At 45.2% G+C, this 18,136-nt stretch overlaps 1 protein-coding gene across 1 annotated transcript in view; it reads left to right on the top strand.

The window, feature by feature from the left end:
- The window catches only part of LARGE1 (LARGE xylosyl- and glucuronyltransferase 1), a 345,951-nt gene that overhangs the window by 305,421 nt on the left and 22,394 nt on the right, over positions 1-18,136 (top strand). Inside the window, exons 11-12 of the mRNA XM_081210986.1 lie at positions 9,429-9,592; positions 16,874-17,152. Of these exons, the coding sequence (XP_081067112.1) occupies positions 9,429-9,592; positions 16,874-17,152 (443 nt within the window). The remainder of the gene's footprint in view (positions 1-9,428; positions 9,593-16,873; positions 17,153-18,136) is intronic.

The raw sequence follows: 18,136 nt of genomic DNA, 5'->3' as shown, positions 1-18,136 counted from the left end.
TTATGAGCTTTCCATAGGCCTTTAATGTTTATGTCCAGCATTCCATTACCAGAGGACCTACTTGTAAAGCGCAGGGTTGTTCTGTAGTATGTTTAGTATACCCAGTTGTGACTTCACAGCAAAAGCTGTAAGGCAAGATATAATTTCTCTAGTAAAGGCCTCATATTCATTCCGTATTCACTTTTTTTCTTTTTGCAGCGACTTCTGTCAGGGGCATTCATATGATGAAGCACCAAAACTACTGAGAGCAGTGGCAGTGATAAAAGCTGTGGTGCAGGGTAGAGCAGTTTTGTGACTGAAAGAACTTGCATGTTACCAGTTTTAAGGGAATTACCCTGCCAGTAACAAAGAATGCTTAATTACCTCCAGAAAGAGCTGTGCTAGGGGGGAAAATCCCAGCCACTTGATTGCCCAGCCACTGTGGGATCCGATTTTTATACATGGAGTTTTGAGGATTTATTCAGTTCTGTTGAAGTCTAGTGCAAACATGTTGGATGGTAGCTTTTTTGGGGGGGGAACAATTGCCAAAATGTAGGCATTTGAGGAACTTTCCTGTCCTGAGTAAGGAATAGCTTATGGGGAAATACTGATTGATTATGTAAGCCTTCTTGTGAGGGCTGTGTCCTACTAAACAACCTGTAAATAAGGATGTAATATAATCATATAATAATTGGTTGAAGTCGCTGTTCACGTCACTTTTTCTGTCCCCAAAGTCTTGTGTGGTAGAATAGTAGCTAGTGGGCAGGGGTCAAAAACAGGATCCACATATACTCATGTTGCGGTCACCATGGCAACCACCCTTCCTGATTAGCATCACTTCTCATAACACATACTTCAAAATATGTTCCAGAGGCAGAACCACCAAAGCACAACATGAAGTTAGGCCGGGAAATGGCACACAAAATGGGGGTCCGCTCACGGTTCCTTTTCCGTGTCTCCAAAGAGCAGCCTGGAAAATGTGGATGAGGCAGGGTAAATCCTTTAGCTTTAGAATGTACTGTAGGGATACTCAGAGCAGAGACTGAACTGAAAGCACAGCAGCTGAGGGCAGGAAACAGCAGGAAAATTAAAAGCTGCTGAAACCACTCCGATTATAAATTCAGACCAGCTAACTGCTGTGCCTGGGAGCACATGATCAACAAGACGAAAAATACTGTTGCAATTAGTCTCTGCACACCAGTGGAATAGCATTGCCTATCTAGAGCCTGTTTTGGAATGCAGAACATTTTAACAGCTCCTTCATAGAAGTTCCTGGACAATTCCTTCGGAATAATGCAGCCCAAATGGAGACTTGCTTTTAAAGCTAAGGTTGTATATGCACTTCTAAATTGCTCGGCTTGATTCAAAGGTTTGTTTGCTTTCAGCAAGCTGAAGTTTTTTTAAAAATAAAAAACACACCATAGAACCACATAAGTTAAATTAAACTGATATAAGCAGACAACCGACACAACTATTTGTATATAGGCACACATACAAAAAAGTCCCCTTTCCCCTAAATGGAGAGCCACAGAAGAGCCACAGCAGGTATGTGTTTTGGCTAGCCATAGAAAAAAACAACAACCAGTGAAAGCTGTAAAGGCAAAGCACAGCATGCTTGCTGTGTGTGAGAGAAAGTTTATAACCATGCAGAACATGGAACACAGAGTTCTGTGACTATCAGAGCAATCCAAGCCCTGTTGTTTGAGGTGGGGGGTTGGATTGGACAGAGGTGTTCCCCTACACAGCTGTGCTAGCTAATCCTGCTTCACTCCAGTCACTGCCAACAGAGTGGCCCAAGGGACACGCCATCAGTACAGCACTTCCCTTTCCAGTGGGCAAAAAATGCCACCAGCCAGATCTTCACTGGAAGTGGAAGAGCTTGGAACAGGCGATTATGAGCTTGGAACAGGCCATTAGGGGGATGTTGAGTGGGAGGGACAAAAACGGCCTGGATCCCAATCCAGTTTCACTGATGTGACAAGATGCCACCAGGCCTGATATGAGCCCAATCACTGCACCACTTCTAGGCTGGTGCAGCCATCTTTATGCCACCCATTTCTACCACAACAGCTGTAGTGGTAGAGTACCTGCCTTGCATGCAGAATGTCCTGAGTTCAATCATCAGCTTCTCCGTGTAGGGTAGGAGAGACTCTTGTTTGAAACCCTGGAGAGCCACTGCCAATCCGTGTTGACAATACTGACCTAGATGGACCAGTGGTCTGACACAGTATTGGGCAGCTTCCCCGTGTTCTTCAGCCTTCATAGCAGGGCTGTAGATGCACTAGTTTGAACTGTGCTGGAAGTTGGGAAGGAGACAAAAGTGTTGACTAGAGAGCAGCCTTCCCGTGCTTGTAAAATGTTGGGAAGAGATAATTTTGGATGATGCACTTGTCCTGCCTCAGTGTTTTGGGGGAGAGAAATACCAGACCTGTCAACAGCCCCTCTTCTGTGCAGTTACTGAAGATTCAGAAAGGTTCAGAAACCTCGTCCTCTCTGGTATTTCACCATAAGCTGTAAAACTATGACCGCCTACTGGCATTAATAATAATCCTCCTTTCAAAAGAGGGAGCCATGTTAATTAGAGCAGTAAGAGCAGCTCGGCAAGTGCAAGACCTTAAACTGGTTTAGAAGGAGATTTGTGCTCATTGCTGTTATGAGCTGTTGGGGGAGAGTTTTAAGCTTTTCTTCCCCTAATTAAAAAAATCCATTTGCAAAAGAAGTTGGAAGTTACTGTGCACTGAAAGATAACTGTATCCATCAAGGACAGCCTTTAATCTCACAATTAGGTCCATGAGGACAAGCAGGCCAGCTCAAGACATTTTGCTGCCTGAGGCAGAGCAGCAGATAGCTCTTTCCTCCCGTGTCAGGGTGCACAGTTCCCAAGGCTGGTCAAGTTATTTTGGCACCTGAGGCACAAAATCCCACAAGCACCTTTCTCCCTTCCCAGCAGTACAAATGCAGAAAAGTGATAAGTTAAATAACCATCAGTTTGCTGCCCTTTCATGTCACCTAATGCAATTTGTCACATCAGCTTTCAGTTGATTTCATGTACAGCAAACCAGCCCTCATGTAGTAGAATTTGTTTCACGGACTATCATGTTTTCTTGTTTAAGGTTTTTTGTGATAGACAGCAAGGAGCAGCTAATCAACTGTCTAGGTAGATGGATTACAGTATGTCTGTCTAAGCTAAGGATAGGGAGTCACCCTCCACCACTGATGAGTTAGGTTACAATTTCTAATGTCTCTGTTCATTGACCAAGCTGGCTGGGATTCACAAGAGTGGAGTCCAACAACACCTGGAAGTCCACAAATTCCCCATCCCTAGTCTAGGTCCACCTCAAAAGCAGTTTTCTCTGATCTGAAGTAGAGACGCATGCCACAGTTCACTGTCCAAATAACTGTTAGAAAATATCCTTTATCTCCTCTTATTTTCTTTTTGAGCTGGTAGAAATCTGTTATCTCTTTGGTAGTTTTTTGTTTTGTATTTCTTACACATTCTACATTATTTTATTCAAAATCTAATGAAAGTAGTTGCCACCTGTATCTGTGGAACCATTCTTGGGGGGGGGGGATTATTGAAGGAGGATTGCAAGGGCTTTAAAAATTATTCCAGCTTAATACATACAATCAGTAAGAAACTGCCCACTTGGACAGCTGCACAGTCCCCTTTATCTAAAGCTTGTTCTTATACAGTGGTACCTCGGGTTACATACGCTTCAGGTTACAGACTCCGCTAACCTAGAAATAGTACCTCGGGTTAAGAACTTTGCTTCAGGATCAGAACAGAAATTGTGCTCTGGTGGTGCAGCAGCAGTGGGATGCCCCATTAGCTAAAGTGGTGCTTCAGGTTAAGAACAGTTTCAGATTAAGAACGGACCTCCGGAACTAATTAAGTGCCGTATTTTTCGCCCCATAAGACGCACCGGCCCATAAGACGCACCTAGATTTTAGGGGGGGAAATGAAGGAAAAAATTTTTATTTCCCCCCCAGGTGCGCTGCGCTACACCAGGAGCTTGGGGCGTGCGGAGCTCAGCGCGCCCCAAGCTTCTGCGTGCCGGCAAGGTCTCCGCTAGCGTAGGAGAGCCGGCGCCTCTCCCAGGGCTAGCGGACCCCTGCGCTAATCGGTGCGCACCGACCCCTCTCGCTCTCCAGGCTTCAGGAAGATATCCGCCGCCCAGGCAGCCCTGTGGGAGGTCCCACAGGGTTGCCTAGGCTGCGGATAGCAGCCTGCTTCTCGGAGCGTCGGGCGCCCTGAAGGCAGAGCGCCCGACGCTTCGGGAACCATTCCGCCGCCCAGGCAGCCCTGTGGGAGGTCCCGCAGGGTTGCCTAGGCTGCGGATAGCAGCCTGCTTCTCGGAGCGTCGGGCGCCCTGAAGGCAGAGCGCCCGACGCTTCGGGAACAATTCCGCCGCCCAGGCAGCCCTGTGGGAGGTCCCGCAGGGTTGCCTAGGCTGCGGATAGCAGCCTGCTTCTCGGAGCGTCGAGCGCCCTGAAGGCAGAGCGCCCGACGCTTCGGGAACCATTCCGCAGCCCAGGCAGCCCTGTGGGAGGTCCCACAGGGCTGCCTAGGCTGCGGATAGCAGCCTGCTTCTCGGAGCGTCGGGCGCCCTGAAGGCAGAGCGCCCGACGCTTCGGGAACCATTCCGCAGCCCAGGCAGCCCTGTGGGAGGTCCCACAGGGCTGCCTAGGCTGCGGATAGCAGCCTGCTTCTCGCAGCGTCGAGCGCCCTGAAGGCAGAGCGCCCGACGCTTCGGGAACCATTCCGCAGCCCAGGCAGCCCTGTGGGAGGTCCCACAGGGCTGCCTAGGCTGCGGATAGCAGCCTGCTTCTCGGAGCGTCGGGCGCCCTGAAGGCAGGGTGCGCAAGGCTTGGGGCGGCAGCGGACTGCTTGCGCGCACCTAGAAGCTTGGGGCGTGCTGAGGTCAGCGCGCCCCAAGCTTCTGCATGCCGGCAAGCAGTCCGCTGCCGCCCCAAGCCTCCCGCACCCGGCAGGAGGTCCCGCCGGGTGCGCAAGGCTTGGGGCGGCAGCGGACTGCTTGCCGGCATGCAGAAGCTTGGGGCGCGCTGACCTCAGCACGCCCCAAGCTTCTAGGTGCGCGCAAGCAGTCCGCTGCCGCCCCAAGCCTTGCGCACCCTGCCTTCAGGGCGCCCGACGCTCCGAGAAGCAGGCTGCTATCCGCAGCCTAGGCAGCCCTGTGGGACCTCCCACAGGGCTGCCTGGGCTGCGGAATGGTTCCCGAAGCGTCGGGCGCTCTGCCTTCAGGGCGCTCGACGCTGCGAGAAGCAGGCTGCTATCCGCAGCCTAGGCAGCCCTGTGGGACCTCCCACAGGGCTGCCTGGGCTGCGGAATGGTTCCCGAAGCGTCGGGCGCTCTGCCTTCAGGGCGCCCGACGCTCCGAGAAGCAGGCTGCTATCCGCAGCCTAGGCAGCCCTGTGGGACCTCCCACAGGGCTGCCTGGGCTGCGGAATGGTTCCCGAAGCGTCGGGCGCTCTGCCTTCAGGGCGCTCGACGCTCCGAGAAGCAGGCTGCTATCCGCAGCCTAGGCAACCCTGCGGGACCTCCCACAGGGCTGCCTGGGCGGCGGAATTGTTCCCGAAGCGTCGGGCGCTCTGCCTTCAGGGCGCCCGACGCTCCGAGAAGCAGGCTGCTATCCGCAGCCTAGGCAACCCTGCGGGACCTCCCACAGGGCTGCCTGGGCGGCGGAATGGTTCCCGAAGCGTCGGGCGCTCTGCCTTCAGGGCGCCCGACGCTCCGAGAAGCAGGCTGCTATCCGCAGCCTAGGCAACCCTGTGGGACCTCCCACAGGGCTGCCTGGGCGGCGGATATCTTCCTGAAGCCTGGAGAGCGAGAGGGGTCGGTGCGCACCGACCCCTCTCGCTCTTCAAGCTTCAGCGAAAGCCTGCATTCGCCCCATAAGACGCACCCAGATTTTTCCTTCATTTTTGGAGGGGAAAAAGTGCGTCTTATGGGGCGAAAAATACGGTACTTAACCCGAGGTACCACTGTAAATGGAAATCTTCTTACACTTCTTTATATCATGAACAGAAGTTACGAAGATGTTTGCCTAAACACAGCATTTAAAGGGCAAGTCAAATGCATAGGTTGGAACCTGCATTTCATTATAAATTTGGGTATATAACTAATATGTGTATAATTCAGCAAATTTGTTCGTGTCCTGCCAGTTTTCTGGTCATGCATTGTAATTTAATAACACTGTAGACACATTGAGGATACAGACTAATTGCATGCATCTTTCACATAGATTAGGCTATAATTATTCAAAATATGAGTTGCATTATTACTTGCTCTTTGGCATAATTTAAAGAGAATACAAGGATCCTCTTCAGCAGAGTGAGCAGAAGCAGCATCTGAGGCCTTAGGTCTTGAGTCGAAAAAGTTGCTGAGGTATTTGGAAGTTAAATGCGCTGAAGCCTAAGATACCAAGGAGGCACACAACTTTTATCAAACTTTATGATTTCTTGCTTATCTCTAGATCATCGAGAAACTGAGTAGCGTAACACTCTGGTCAAAATGTATTGGCTTGTCACAAATTGTGTTCAGGAAACTTTAATGTGAAGCATGACAATTAAAACTTTTGCAGACTTGGGTAGTATGCGGCTGGCTGGCAAGAGAGACAATGCAGGCAGCTAAAAAAGCCAATGCAATTCTGGGCTGCATCAATAGGAGTATAGCATCTAGATCAAGGGAAGTAATAGTGCCACTGTATTCTGCTCTGGTCAGACCTCACCTAGAGTACTGTGTCCAGTTCTGGGCACCACAATTCAAGAAGGACACTGACAAACTGGAACGTGTCCAGAGGAGGGCAACCAAAATGGTCAAAGGCCTGGAAATGATGCCTTATGAGGAACGGCTAAGGGAGCTGGGCATGTTTAGCCTGGAGAAGAGGAGGTTAAGGGGTGATATGATAGCCATGTTCAAATATATAAAAGGATGTCACATAGAGGAGGGAGAAAGGTTGTTTTCTGCTGCTCCAGAGAAGCGGACACGGAGCAATGGATCCAAACTACAAGAAAGAAGATTCCACCTAAACATTAGGAAGAACTTCCTGACAGTAAGAGCTGTTCGACAGTGGAATTTGCTGCCAAGGAGTGTGGTGGAGTCTCCTACTTTGGAGGTCTTTAAGCAGAGGCTTGACAACCATATGTCAGGAGTGCTCTGATGGTGTTTCCTGCTTGGCAGGGGGTTGGACTCGATGGCCCTTGTGGTCTCTTCCAACTCTATGATTCTATGATTCTAGGGCCAGCAGATGCAGCGACAACACACACGCTTTCACTACATGTTGTTCATTACATTCTCCTGGATTTCATATGTGATGCCCTGATAATATTTGAGCATATGTGCTCCTTAAATGAGAAGTTCTCATTGAAAGACAGCACAAACTTTATGGTCAAGCTTGAACACTAATGAAGGGTTTCTGTTGGACAAAAATACATTTCTGGGCCACCATCTGCAGATCAAAGGGGGGGCATATATACAGAATCTGGCTAGCTCTGTATTGGAATTGTCCCTAAGAGACAATTCCCCCCTCTTTTTTGCATCCTGAGCTCCTTCAAGAGGAAGGGCAGGATAAAAATTTAATTAATTAATTAATATAACGTAACATTTCCACTGTGGAAAGATGTTACATAAATATTAAACTTGCATTTGGTCCCCTTCTGGCTCCATCCCACCCCCGATTAAAATAATAGGGCATGAAATGTGATCTTTCTTTATTCCATTCCTCTGCAGTAGTCAGAGACATAATTTAGTCCATAGTGCTATTCCATAGCTCATAATTAAGTTGTTATATCCTTTTATCTTAGAAGCCTGAAGTAATCTGATAATCACTCAGTGACTACCTAGATAATGGCTACTTTGCAATTACCAACTTATAGCTTGGCTATTTGTGAAATTAAAAAAAGAAGAAGATACTATGATATCTCGAAGGAGTGGTATGGTACAGCTCTTCTAACCATTTCTACTTAGGCTGATGAATAGAACTGATAAGGGGAGAATGCTAATGTCTTTCCATGGAAGGAAATTAAGATGTTTCACCTAGTCATTTCTGGCTTTATTTAAAATGTTATTTGTGCTTAGGGGAATGAAATGAACGAGGGTGTTATGAACTGAGGTTTTCAGTGGTGAATGAAATGTAAGATGATGGAGAATTTGTGCCCACAGTGGTGACTAGAGTAGGACAGAGAAAGAAAGAGAGGAAGAAACACATGGAGACAAGGATTGGAGAAAATCAGCCATCACTTTATAGACTACAGCTTTCATAATATCTGGGCATGGCCAATGGTGTAGTGGGCAGGGATGTGTGTGCAACTCAAAGACTTTTTTTTAAGGAAGATGAGGATACATCTCTGGCCATCAGTTGATCATTTGATGACTGGAGAGAGGACAATAATTCCCCTGCTCGGCTGATCCAAGGCTGAGAATGGGAAGAGCGGGTCTGTGCGGAATGTGTCTGCTGGTGGATATGTCCTCTGTTCGTGCATGTGAAGGTGTGAGGTGACCACACCCACCACTGGCATGGGGCCCTTGGAAGGTTGGCCAAGAGCAAATGCAACCTCCAAACTATAATCAATTCTTCTGCTGTTTTGTTTGGTGAGCCATTTAGTCATGCACAAATTTTGAGGATGGCTCTTTGAAAGAAAACATACCTGCAGCCGTAGGAACCATTGATGTGTTTTTTCCAGAATGCCAATGGCATAGCTTTCAAGTATCCCTGCCAGAAACTAGAGTATTTGGTGCACTGCCTAAAAGTAAGTCTTGCTATATCACTGCTGCAACAAGGCTGGATCCAGAACAGCATATACAGAGGCAGAATTTTGCCAGCCCATATGTCTTCAGAAAGTTCATAGGAGGATATGATGGTGATGATATACATGTATTCCCCTCCCAGTGGTTAATCTTTAGCTTCTCTCAAAAACCTTAGATGAGTTGTTGTTTTTTTGCTATCCTGGCTAGTTTCCACTGACATACCTAGTGCTGCTGGAAGGGCTTTACTTTGCATGCAGATGGTTCCAGGTTCAATCCCTGACATCTCCAGGTAGGGCTGGGAATGTTTCCTTTTTGAAAACGTGGAGAGTCACTACCCATGTGAACTACTGAATTAGCTGGACCAATGATCTGATTCAGTATAAGGCAACTTCCCGTGTTCCTTTTAAAAAGTTTATTTGTTCTGATGGCCACTATAAAAATATGCTTGGTTAATGAGTTCTGTAAGTTAATTATGCATTGTACAAAGTAGCCCTTCTGTTTCTTTTAGGATCTGTAAGTGAGATGACTTTGGGGTCTGCGAGAAAGTTCATACATGCAATGAATGAAAGTGACAAGATGCTAGTGAGGCACCTAATCTGAACAAACGACTACCCTTCACTAAAAGAGATTTAGTAATATATATACTTGTGGTTTCCCCTCCACTACCCTACCCCCACTACAGCTCCAGAAACAGCTGTCTGAGTTGGATGAAGATGACCTGTGTTATGAGTTTAGACGGGAGCGTTTCACTGTCCATCGCACTCACTTGTATTTTTTACACTACGAGTATGAGTCTGCTCCAGACAACACTGATGTAACGCTGGTGGCTCAACTCTCAATGGACAGGTAAGAAATGCCATTTTATTATCCCACCAAGAACTCTGGAAAATGCAATTAGCACCAGCTAATGAGTTCAAGAAAATTTCACAAGGTCTTATGTCGGTGGGGAAAAGAACATTTGGGATTCACTGACAGTAAATGAGTGCCATTTTCTTTCCTTCTTGTGGAAAGCACCAACAGTTGTCTTGAACAGAAACAGGGACATGATGAGTCAGAGACTTCAGTGCTCAGGTGCAGAGTAGGAAGTTACGACCCCGGAAATGGCCTGATCCACCCTAGCTGGTAGTTAGCATCAGTTCCCCAAAATACACCATGTTCAAAGTGTTATGCAGGATAGGCAACATAAGCACAGCAATTCATACTTATGGTACATGACAATGCTGTATAACAATGTCAATCCAGTCATTTGAGTTCATTTAAAATGCATCAAAAGTGTAAATGAGTGTAAAAAAACATGTGGTGAGTCAGGAAAGGAAAGAACCTAGATAACATTGATTGGTGACTCAAGCAGAGGGTTTTTGTTAGTTCTCCCTTACCTTCTGTACCACTTGCTTTGCTGGGGATTTTACAAAATAGGTTCTTTGTTCTACAGCATATGTGGACCTCTCCATTTGGTCCATAAGGGTGGGCAAGCCATGCCCACCCTGGTGCCATATATGATGTTAGGAGTGGGATAGTCAAAGGTGGGTCTTGGATTAAAGAGGTTTTGATGCTTGCAAAGCCCCTTGAGTCGTGCTTCTCAGGGGAGTAGTGCTTCTCAAGGAAAGATGCACACTTGTACTGCAGGGTGGAGGTGGAAATCAAGTTCTGGCCCACTAGCTAGATCCTCTTCCATGCTCCTGTCCTAGAGCTACCTCTGTCCTTGATAGCCCATGCTTTTTCTGTCTTGCTTTTGCTTTGGGCACACTCGTAATTTTCTTTGAGCAGAAGCTGTATTGAGCCGGCAATTTTTATCCTGTCAAATTTGGTTTTTAAGCGGCTGCATCCCGAGAGCCTGGATAAACCCGGGATGTGCATTCACAGAGATTTTGAGCAGCCTGTAAAATGTGCATCACTTCTGTTCCGAAACCAAGAGCATCTCATCTGAAATGCAGCATCAGAATCCCCCCATCCCAATACCTGAGGCCCTCCTTCCTCCCTGCTGTTGGTAGAGTTAGTTCTAGGAAGGAAGAGGCCCGTCTTCAAAAGAAGCAAGCAGTCAGCATTGCATTAGGCAGAGCACATACCTAGCAGAACATGAGGCATGTGCAACACCTCTGTCCCTCTAGTTGACTACACAGAAAGGTCAGTGTTCCTCCACAGGGAGACCCTAGGAACTTAGGCTGACTAAATGCATACTGATTTTGCTGTAGAAATGAGCATAAGCCCACAAAACCACTACACTGTTTGGCTGCTAGCTTATGCATCTAGCACATTCAGTCATCATTCGCCACGTTCACCAGCGCCTGTTCTATTGATTTTTAATTTGGAAAACATTTCTTGGGGTGGTGGGGTTTGGGGCTTTCGTGCATGCCTTTTGAGTTAAACAAAGACGAAGAGAAGAATCTCACACAAATCCTGTGTGAATGCCACAATGAATTAGAGAAGGAAATGAGGCTGTGTATGTTTTCCCTCCAGGATTTTAATTCAAAGGAGCGAACTGCAGCTCAGCACTGTTTTGCTGGCAACAATGCAGCAGCTGAGCATCTGTTTCGCTTTTTTGGATCCATTCAGGGAACACGCTGTATTGATAGACAGGGATGCCCATCTTTATTCAGAAAGGAGAAAGCAATTGGCCTGACATGAGAAAAAATAATCTTTCCACGCACTGTTAGTAAGTTGTTGTTATTCATTGATTCGGGTTGGAGATTCTCTCTTTCAGCTAAAATCAATAAATAATATCCCTACCAAAGAAGCTTTTAGCCATTTTATTTCCTCTTGCACCTTTCAGTTGTTTTTCACTATCTTTTTTAAACTGTTTTTCTTTATTACATTCCTCCCACAACACTTGTATTGTGTGTTATTGTCATTGGCAAGGAGAGGTGCAAATACCAGTAATAGATGAGGCTAGAGCATTTGTTCTTTCAGTGAATGCTGTGAAGAGAGTGGGCTGGATGCTTTGAAATGTCTCTCCTCACCACCATCTGTAGCAGAGCTATTTTGCAGTGCTCGTGCAGCACAATCGCTGGGAGTGTTGCTGCTCCCTGGTCAGTTGATGTCACTGTGCTGGCCTCATCTAGAGGGCAAATCAGCAACATGCTAGGCCTATGGGGGCAATGCTTTGGGGTGCAGACCTGAGAGAAGACTTTCTCATTTTTCTAATCCTAAATTCAGTTTTCCACACTTCTGCAACAATTTGTGATTTAAAAAAAACAACCTCATGTAAATTCATCAGGATTTTAGTGTGATTTTTTTCCTAAAATACATGCCTGTATGCAGTTTTATGAAGTAATGCTTCTTAATATAATGGATTTTTGTATCTTATTTTCAGCTATATATACATTTTCATGCACATTTTACTCTAGTATATGCACTTCTGTACACATTGCTTGACTGGAGGACTGCATTGAAACATTTGGGAAGGTGTGAGCTTTGAAGGATGGACTGTGCTGTGGTTCCCAGATGGTTTCAAAAAATGCAGATTTGGTAGATTCACCTATAAAGGCATGTTTAACCTACCCATTCCCGCGAGACACCATTGCTGCAAAATACCATCCCTAGAAGCAGCAGTACTGTACCGCTGATCAGCTGTTGTGGAGGAGACAGAGTGTCAATTTGAATTCTTGCAGTCTGCAACAAATCACGCCAACTCTATGGCCCTCTCCACAAACCCAGAGATGGTGGTTGCTGAATGATAGCATTTGGAGGACCAACAATCTGCCTAGGCATTGAATCGCCAATCAGGCCAATAAAATACTAGCCAGGTAGTAATCCTATATTCTTCCACTCCCACAGGTAAACTTTTGCAGTATGTCAGACACCCTGAAAGGGCCCAGGGACCCTGCTAGACTTTTCCATGACCACACTGAAGCAATTGGGAGCTTTATCTGAAATCAGTTCCATCCATCTATGCTGATTGTCTGCTTTTTGTTGCATAAAATCCACTGTGCTTTTTACTGTATATTTTTTAACAGCATCATATGTTTTATTTATGATTCCTATCACGGGCTAGCTAAAGCTTTGCACATACCTTTGGGGGTGTTTTTGTTTGTATCGATCCCTATTTCTAATTTAAGTGTGTGTCACACCCAGTAATAACCATCATTTCAATAATAGATTAAAAAAAGGACAAAATAATGATTCAGGTATAGACTAGCAAACGTAATCTCTGGTATCTAGGGAAGCAAAGCTTCTTGGATGTCATCAGGATCATTCAGAACTGCAGGGAAAAGCTATTAATGTTGAAATCAGAATTTATATTTGCCGGTTTGAACATGTTGTTTCTTTCTGCTGCACAGCTTAGGAAAGATGGCGGGAGAAGGAAACAATTATTATTATTTTTGATTACTGTGATGAAGAAAAAAAGATTCTTGTGCCTCATATAAACATTAATAGGGAGGTTATAGTAGTAGGGATTTGGGAGATGCAGAAGAAAATCTAACTGCCATGTCTTGATATTTTAGGGGGATTGGGGTTAATTTTTTGCTGGTTTTTCTGCTTTCTCTTTAGATTAATGAAATAAGAGGTTTGGTTTAGCAAACACTTGTTCACATCCTTATGGCTGCTATAGTTATTCTTGCTACAGAGGATGGGGACTGTGACTAGGCAAGATTTAATTCAGCGATATACATGGAAAATGTTATGTTGTAGATTTAGGGGGGACCCCCCCAAAACAAACCACCCTGAAATTTTCATTATTTGAAGGGAAGATTGCAAGCTAAGCTTCCTATCCAAGCCAGGGCCTTACTTGGGATAGAGGCATTAACATGACAAAAGGTGTTGATGGCCCATCAAAGGGAATTATTGGACCCGGACAGGGGTTGCCATGGTGATGGGGTGTGTGTTTGAGGTGTCAGGAAAAGAGAGTCTTTAGAGCAAGGTGTGCTGGGAAGGAGGGAGAGAAAAGACTGGGATCCATCTTGGACAGGCTGATTGAAGGCTGGCTAGGAGAGATGACTTTGACTCCAGGACTGCACTGCTGCAAGTCCCTCTTGAAATGACCATGCTAAAAGATCTGGAATCTCTCCATGCAGATTGAAGGTGTAAATAGGTGAATAAATCATATTTTTTAAAGCTATAGCAGTCTCTACCGTGTCCCAATTCTCCAAAGGATCACAGACCCTGGGTGAATGCCTAGAACCCTCTGGTATCTTGCTACAGAGGTAAGGGTGGCACCCAACTTCTGTCACAGTTATTGGCTTTACATTTGTTTTTCATTTTAATCTAAAACACCATTCAGCTACACATACAGAAGAACTTCCTTATGTGATAGAAGACTTCTGCATCCCACCACACTCTGCCCCTTGGAGTGTGTTTACTGAGGATTCACACATGTAATCAGTGGCTAGCTTTCCTGAATATTTACCAAAGAGGGAAAAAATAGCGGAGCCTCAAGTCACCCTTGAGAGCAGCCTGCCAGCAAGTTCAGTTGCCACAAATGCCATCACCCCCCCCCCAACTTTTCACCTTCAGCTTGGCAACTGGAAGACCACAGGGATTTCCAGAGCTGAGATTAGGTTCACTGGTGGCCACTTACTGACCCCTGGGTAAAGAATAATTAATTTGCCTCAATCCATTCCAATGTTCACTTGCACTTTTGTCTGGTATTTTCCATTCTGCTGCAATAGTTTTAATTTTGCACAAGTGGTTCTTCTGTTTTGTCATCAGCTGATGCATAAATATCCTTTTATTATACATATGTCATACAGTACAGTATGATAGACACACATATCTACAGATCAGTTATCTTATGTGTCTTCCATTTCAAACTGGTCTTGTGGCACCTTAAAAACAAAGTGGGTCTACGACTGCAATCCTAACCATGCAATCCTAACCATGTCTACTCAAAAGCAATCCCCATTGAATTCAATGAGGCTTACTCCAAGGCAAATGGAGTAGCATTGCAGCCTGTCTCCCTATCTTGATTCCATAGTTCAATATAAACTTGTCACCCTGCACTGTTTTCCTCACTCAGACATCCGGGAGAGACAATTTAGCACCCTGTTGATATTTTGCTCTTTCTGTTCTAGATTGTATGGATTCCTTTTGACGTATTAAACGTTTTACAGGCACTCATCTTCACTCGGTGCAATGCCACTTAATTACACATAGATAATTTAATTGCAACATTTTATTTCATAAATACATATTTTATACAGAAAATGGTTGCATGCATTTGTCTGCTAAAACATAAAACTCAAGTCAATTTATGTTTTAAATGTTTATACTAAACATGATTTTGTGTTTGACAGCTTGAAATCTGTTTTTGTGCCATGTAGAAAAGAACAATAATGATGATGTGTTCCTTTGGTTTTTAAATTCACAGTACAAAGAGGATTGAATAGGTCTGTATAGGCTGCCACTAGCAAATAACTAGAAGTTATAAGTCAACAACTTCAGTGGGGGGATGAAATTTGTCTGGGGTTGGAGCAAGGACACTTAATATTTTAAAACAAAGATTTAGGGGACAGATGGAGGGTGAAAATGAGCAGTAAAATCCAGTTGGCTCCCCCCTACTTTGACAAAGAGACTTTAATTAAGGAACACAGTTGAAGTGTACAGAAAGCAAAAGAGATCATGTCTTCCCATATTAAAAGAGCCATAATGCATTCAATTTTTAAAAAATTCACAGTAAGAAGCGGATTTTTGTCCATGTTGACTGTCTCTAGCAACAAACAACTTATATGCAGTCAAAAAACAACACTTCTAAAAAAGAAAAAAAGAAAATTGCTGAGGCACCTGTCAGGACAGCAGCAATTATACATCAATGAATATGTAAATAGTGTATATTGCAAAGCAATTTATGCATCTATTTAGGTATAATAGGAATATGTTAAAAAGAACTGAGGCAAGCATCATTCATAGCAAGAATCTGTGCCATGATGGGGGTCAAATGGGCAGGTGGAAAGAAATCCACTTGAAAGTCTAGTCTTGATTTCAAAAGATTCTTCCTACATCTCTACCCCAGCACATGCACATGATTTCAAAAAACAGAAAGGCTTAATCTGCATTAACATCAGCAGCTAAGTACCGGTACTTCAATTCTATGCAGGCACATCAGTATGGTTCTAGTTGCTATTGAACAATGCTGGGTTAAAAAAACACAGTTGTTTTAAGGTTATCTAGGATTTTTAAAATTTTGTTTTTATTGTATGTTGTCTACAGTTGGAAAGGTAGTTCACAATTCTAGAATATCATTATTATTATTACTGCAACTACTTTGTAAACTCCACAGAGAAGCAAGAGCATCAAGGGGTGTTATTTGGAAAGAGCACTCTACCACTTTTTATCAAAGAGGGCAGAAGTTGTTACACTCTACCACAATCCCAAAGCATTTTCAAAGCATTAAAGAGCAACCAAGCCATCTGCGTTCAACAGGAAAGTATGGCTAGCCAAATAAAAACTCAGCAACACTATGGACACATCCAACTGTAGTTCACGGAGCTAAATAAGTGATAAACTGCCGGAATGAATGTTGAAACAGAAATTCAATATAAATTCAACTCCTTGTGAATTTACCACTTAATAACAACCAATAAATGTCCTAAGTAAATATTAGTAACCTAACTAGGGCTCCCTGAAGTACTGCAGCTTATATATATAAAAAAGCAGCATAGCTAAACATTTCTTTCCTTAGCAGAAAATACAACAGCAATGAATGAAGCAATACAGTGTAGTGGTAGGCACTTACTCTTGAGTATACCATTGCCTTCCCCAACCTGGATTGTTGAGGATTACAACTTCTGTCAGCTACTCAGCATAGTACCAGGTTGGGAAAGACGTAACAAACCATTGCCTATTTTATTACTTAAATGGTTTCATTCTTTCAAAATATTGAAGGTGATTTTTGCCTCTCCAATGATTCCATCTGCTGCATTCCCCCCCCCCTTCCTTGTTCTCTGTGATGGGACAAAATCTTTAAAATTAATGTTTCTTTCATTCTAGAGAAGATGTAAAATGTACCAGTTTTTAGTTGGTCTTTGAAGCTCCCATTTTGGAGATGGATCTCCAAGTGATCTTTTGACTTCAAAGTATCAACATATGTGGTAATATTTGCATGGAGGTTACCCAGTACAAGAGTTTAAACAGAAAAGGGGGACATCCTGTGGTAAAAAATTCTCTGTTCTAACCCTTCCTTTCTTCTCTTAGACTCCAGATGCTTGAAGCTATCTGCAAACACTGGGAAGGACCAATCAGCTTGGCACTCTACCTTTCTGATGCAGAGGCACAGCAGTTTCTGCGCTACGCTCAAGGCTCTGAGGTCCTCATGAGCCGTCACAACGTTGGATACCACATAGTGTACAAGGAGGGCCAATTTTATCCGGTGAACCTCCTACGGAATGTGGCAATGAAACATATCAGCACGCCATACATGTTCCTGTCAGACATTGACTTCTTGCCTATGTATGGACTCTACGAGTACCTCAGGTAAGCACATGAATTGTTCTGACAGGGTCAAAGGGGCAAGCCATTGGTCCATCTAACTCAGTATTTTCTACAGTGACTCTCCAGGCTTTCAGACAGCGAGTCTCTCTCTGCCCTACATACCATTTCATTTATTACTTATTTTTATTAAATCTGCTGCTCTTCATGTGTAGATTTCAGGACAGTTCACAACATAAAATTACAACATTAAAAACACACAAAATACATAAGAAAAATAAGAAAAAAACAATCCAAACCAATAATCTCCCCCTTCCGCAACACAATCAGCTAAAGGCCTAGTTAAAGAGGAACATCTTTGTCTGGCGATTAAAGATGTATAATGAAGGTGCCAGCTGAATCTCCCTGAGGAGAGCATTCCACAAATGGGGAGCTACTGCAGTAAAGGTCCTTTCTCATGTCAATACTTTCCACAGAGGCAGAGCTAGTTGCTCCGGCACCCAGAGCGGCACACATGCTGTGCGTCCGGGGGTGGGGCCATGGGGGCAGGGTGAGCATCTCTGGGAGTGAGACACCCATGGGGTGCAGAGCAAGCTGCCCATGGGGGGTGGAGGGAACCACCCATGGTGGGCTGCTTCCTGGGCGAGGGGGGAGAAGGAGTCGAGCCGCTTTGCCAGCAGCCTTCCTCCCTTCCTTCTTCCTTTTGACAGCTCGGGAGAGGCTTCCCCCCCCCCCCAAGCAGCCTGGGAGTGGGGGGGCAATGGCATGTCGCCCGCCCACAACTCCCAAGCCTCCCCCGAGCTGTGGAAACGAAGGGGGAAGGGGGGAAGGTCGCTGGCAAGGTGGCGCAGCTCCGCCCCTTCATCCGACGGCTCAGGGTAGGCTTGGGAGTCGCGGGCAGGCAGTGTGCCGCCGAATGTCACCCCCCCCCTCAGTGATGACACCTGGGGTGGACCGTCCCCCCTACCTCCGACTCTCCAAACATCTCATAGAAGAGGCACACAAAGAAGGGCCTCAGAGAATGCTCTC

The sequence above is a fragment of the Podarcis bocagei genome (assembly GCF_964188305.1).
Source record: "Podarcis bocagei genome assembly, chromosome: 10".
NCBI classification, from domain to species: domain Eukaryota; kingdom Metazoa; phylum Chordata; class Lepidosauria; order Squamata; family Lacertidae; genus Podarcis; species Podarcis bocagei.
Note: the sequence above shows the minus strand (reverse complement) of the source record. Positions and strands in the feature narration are given on the sequence as shown.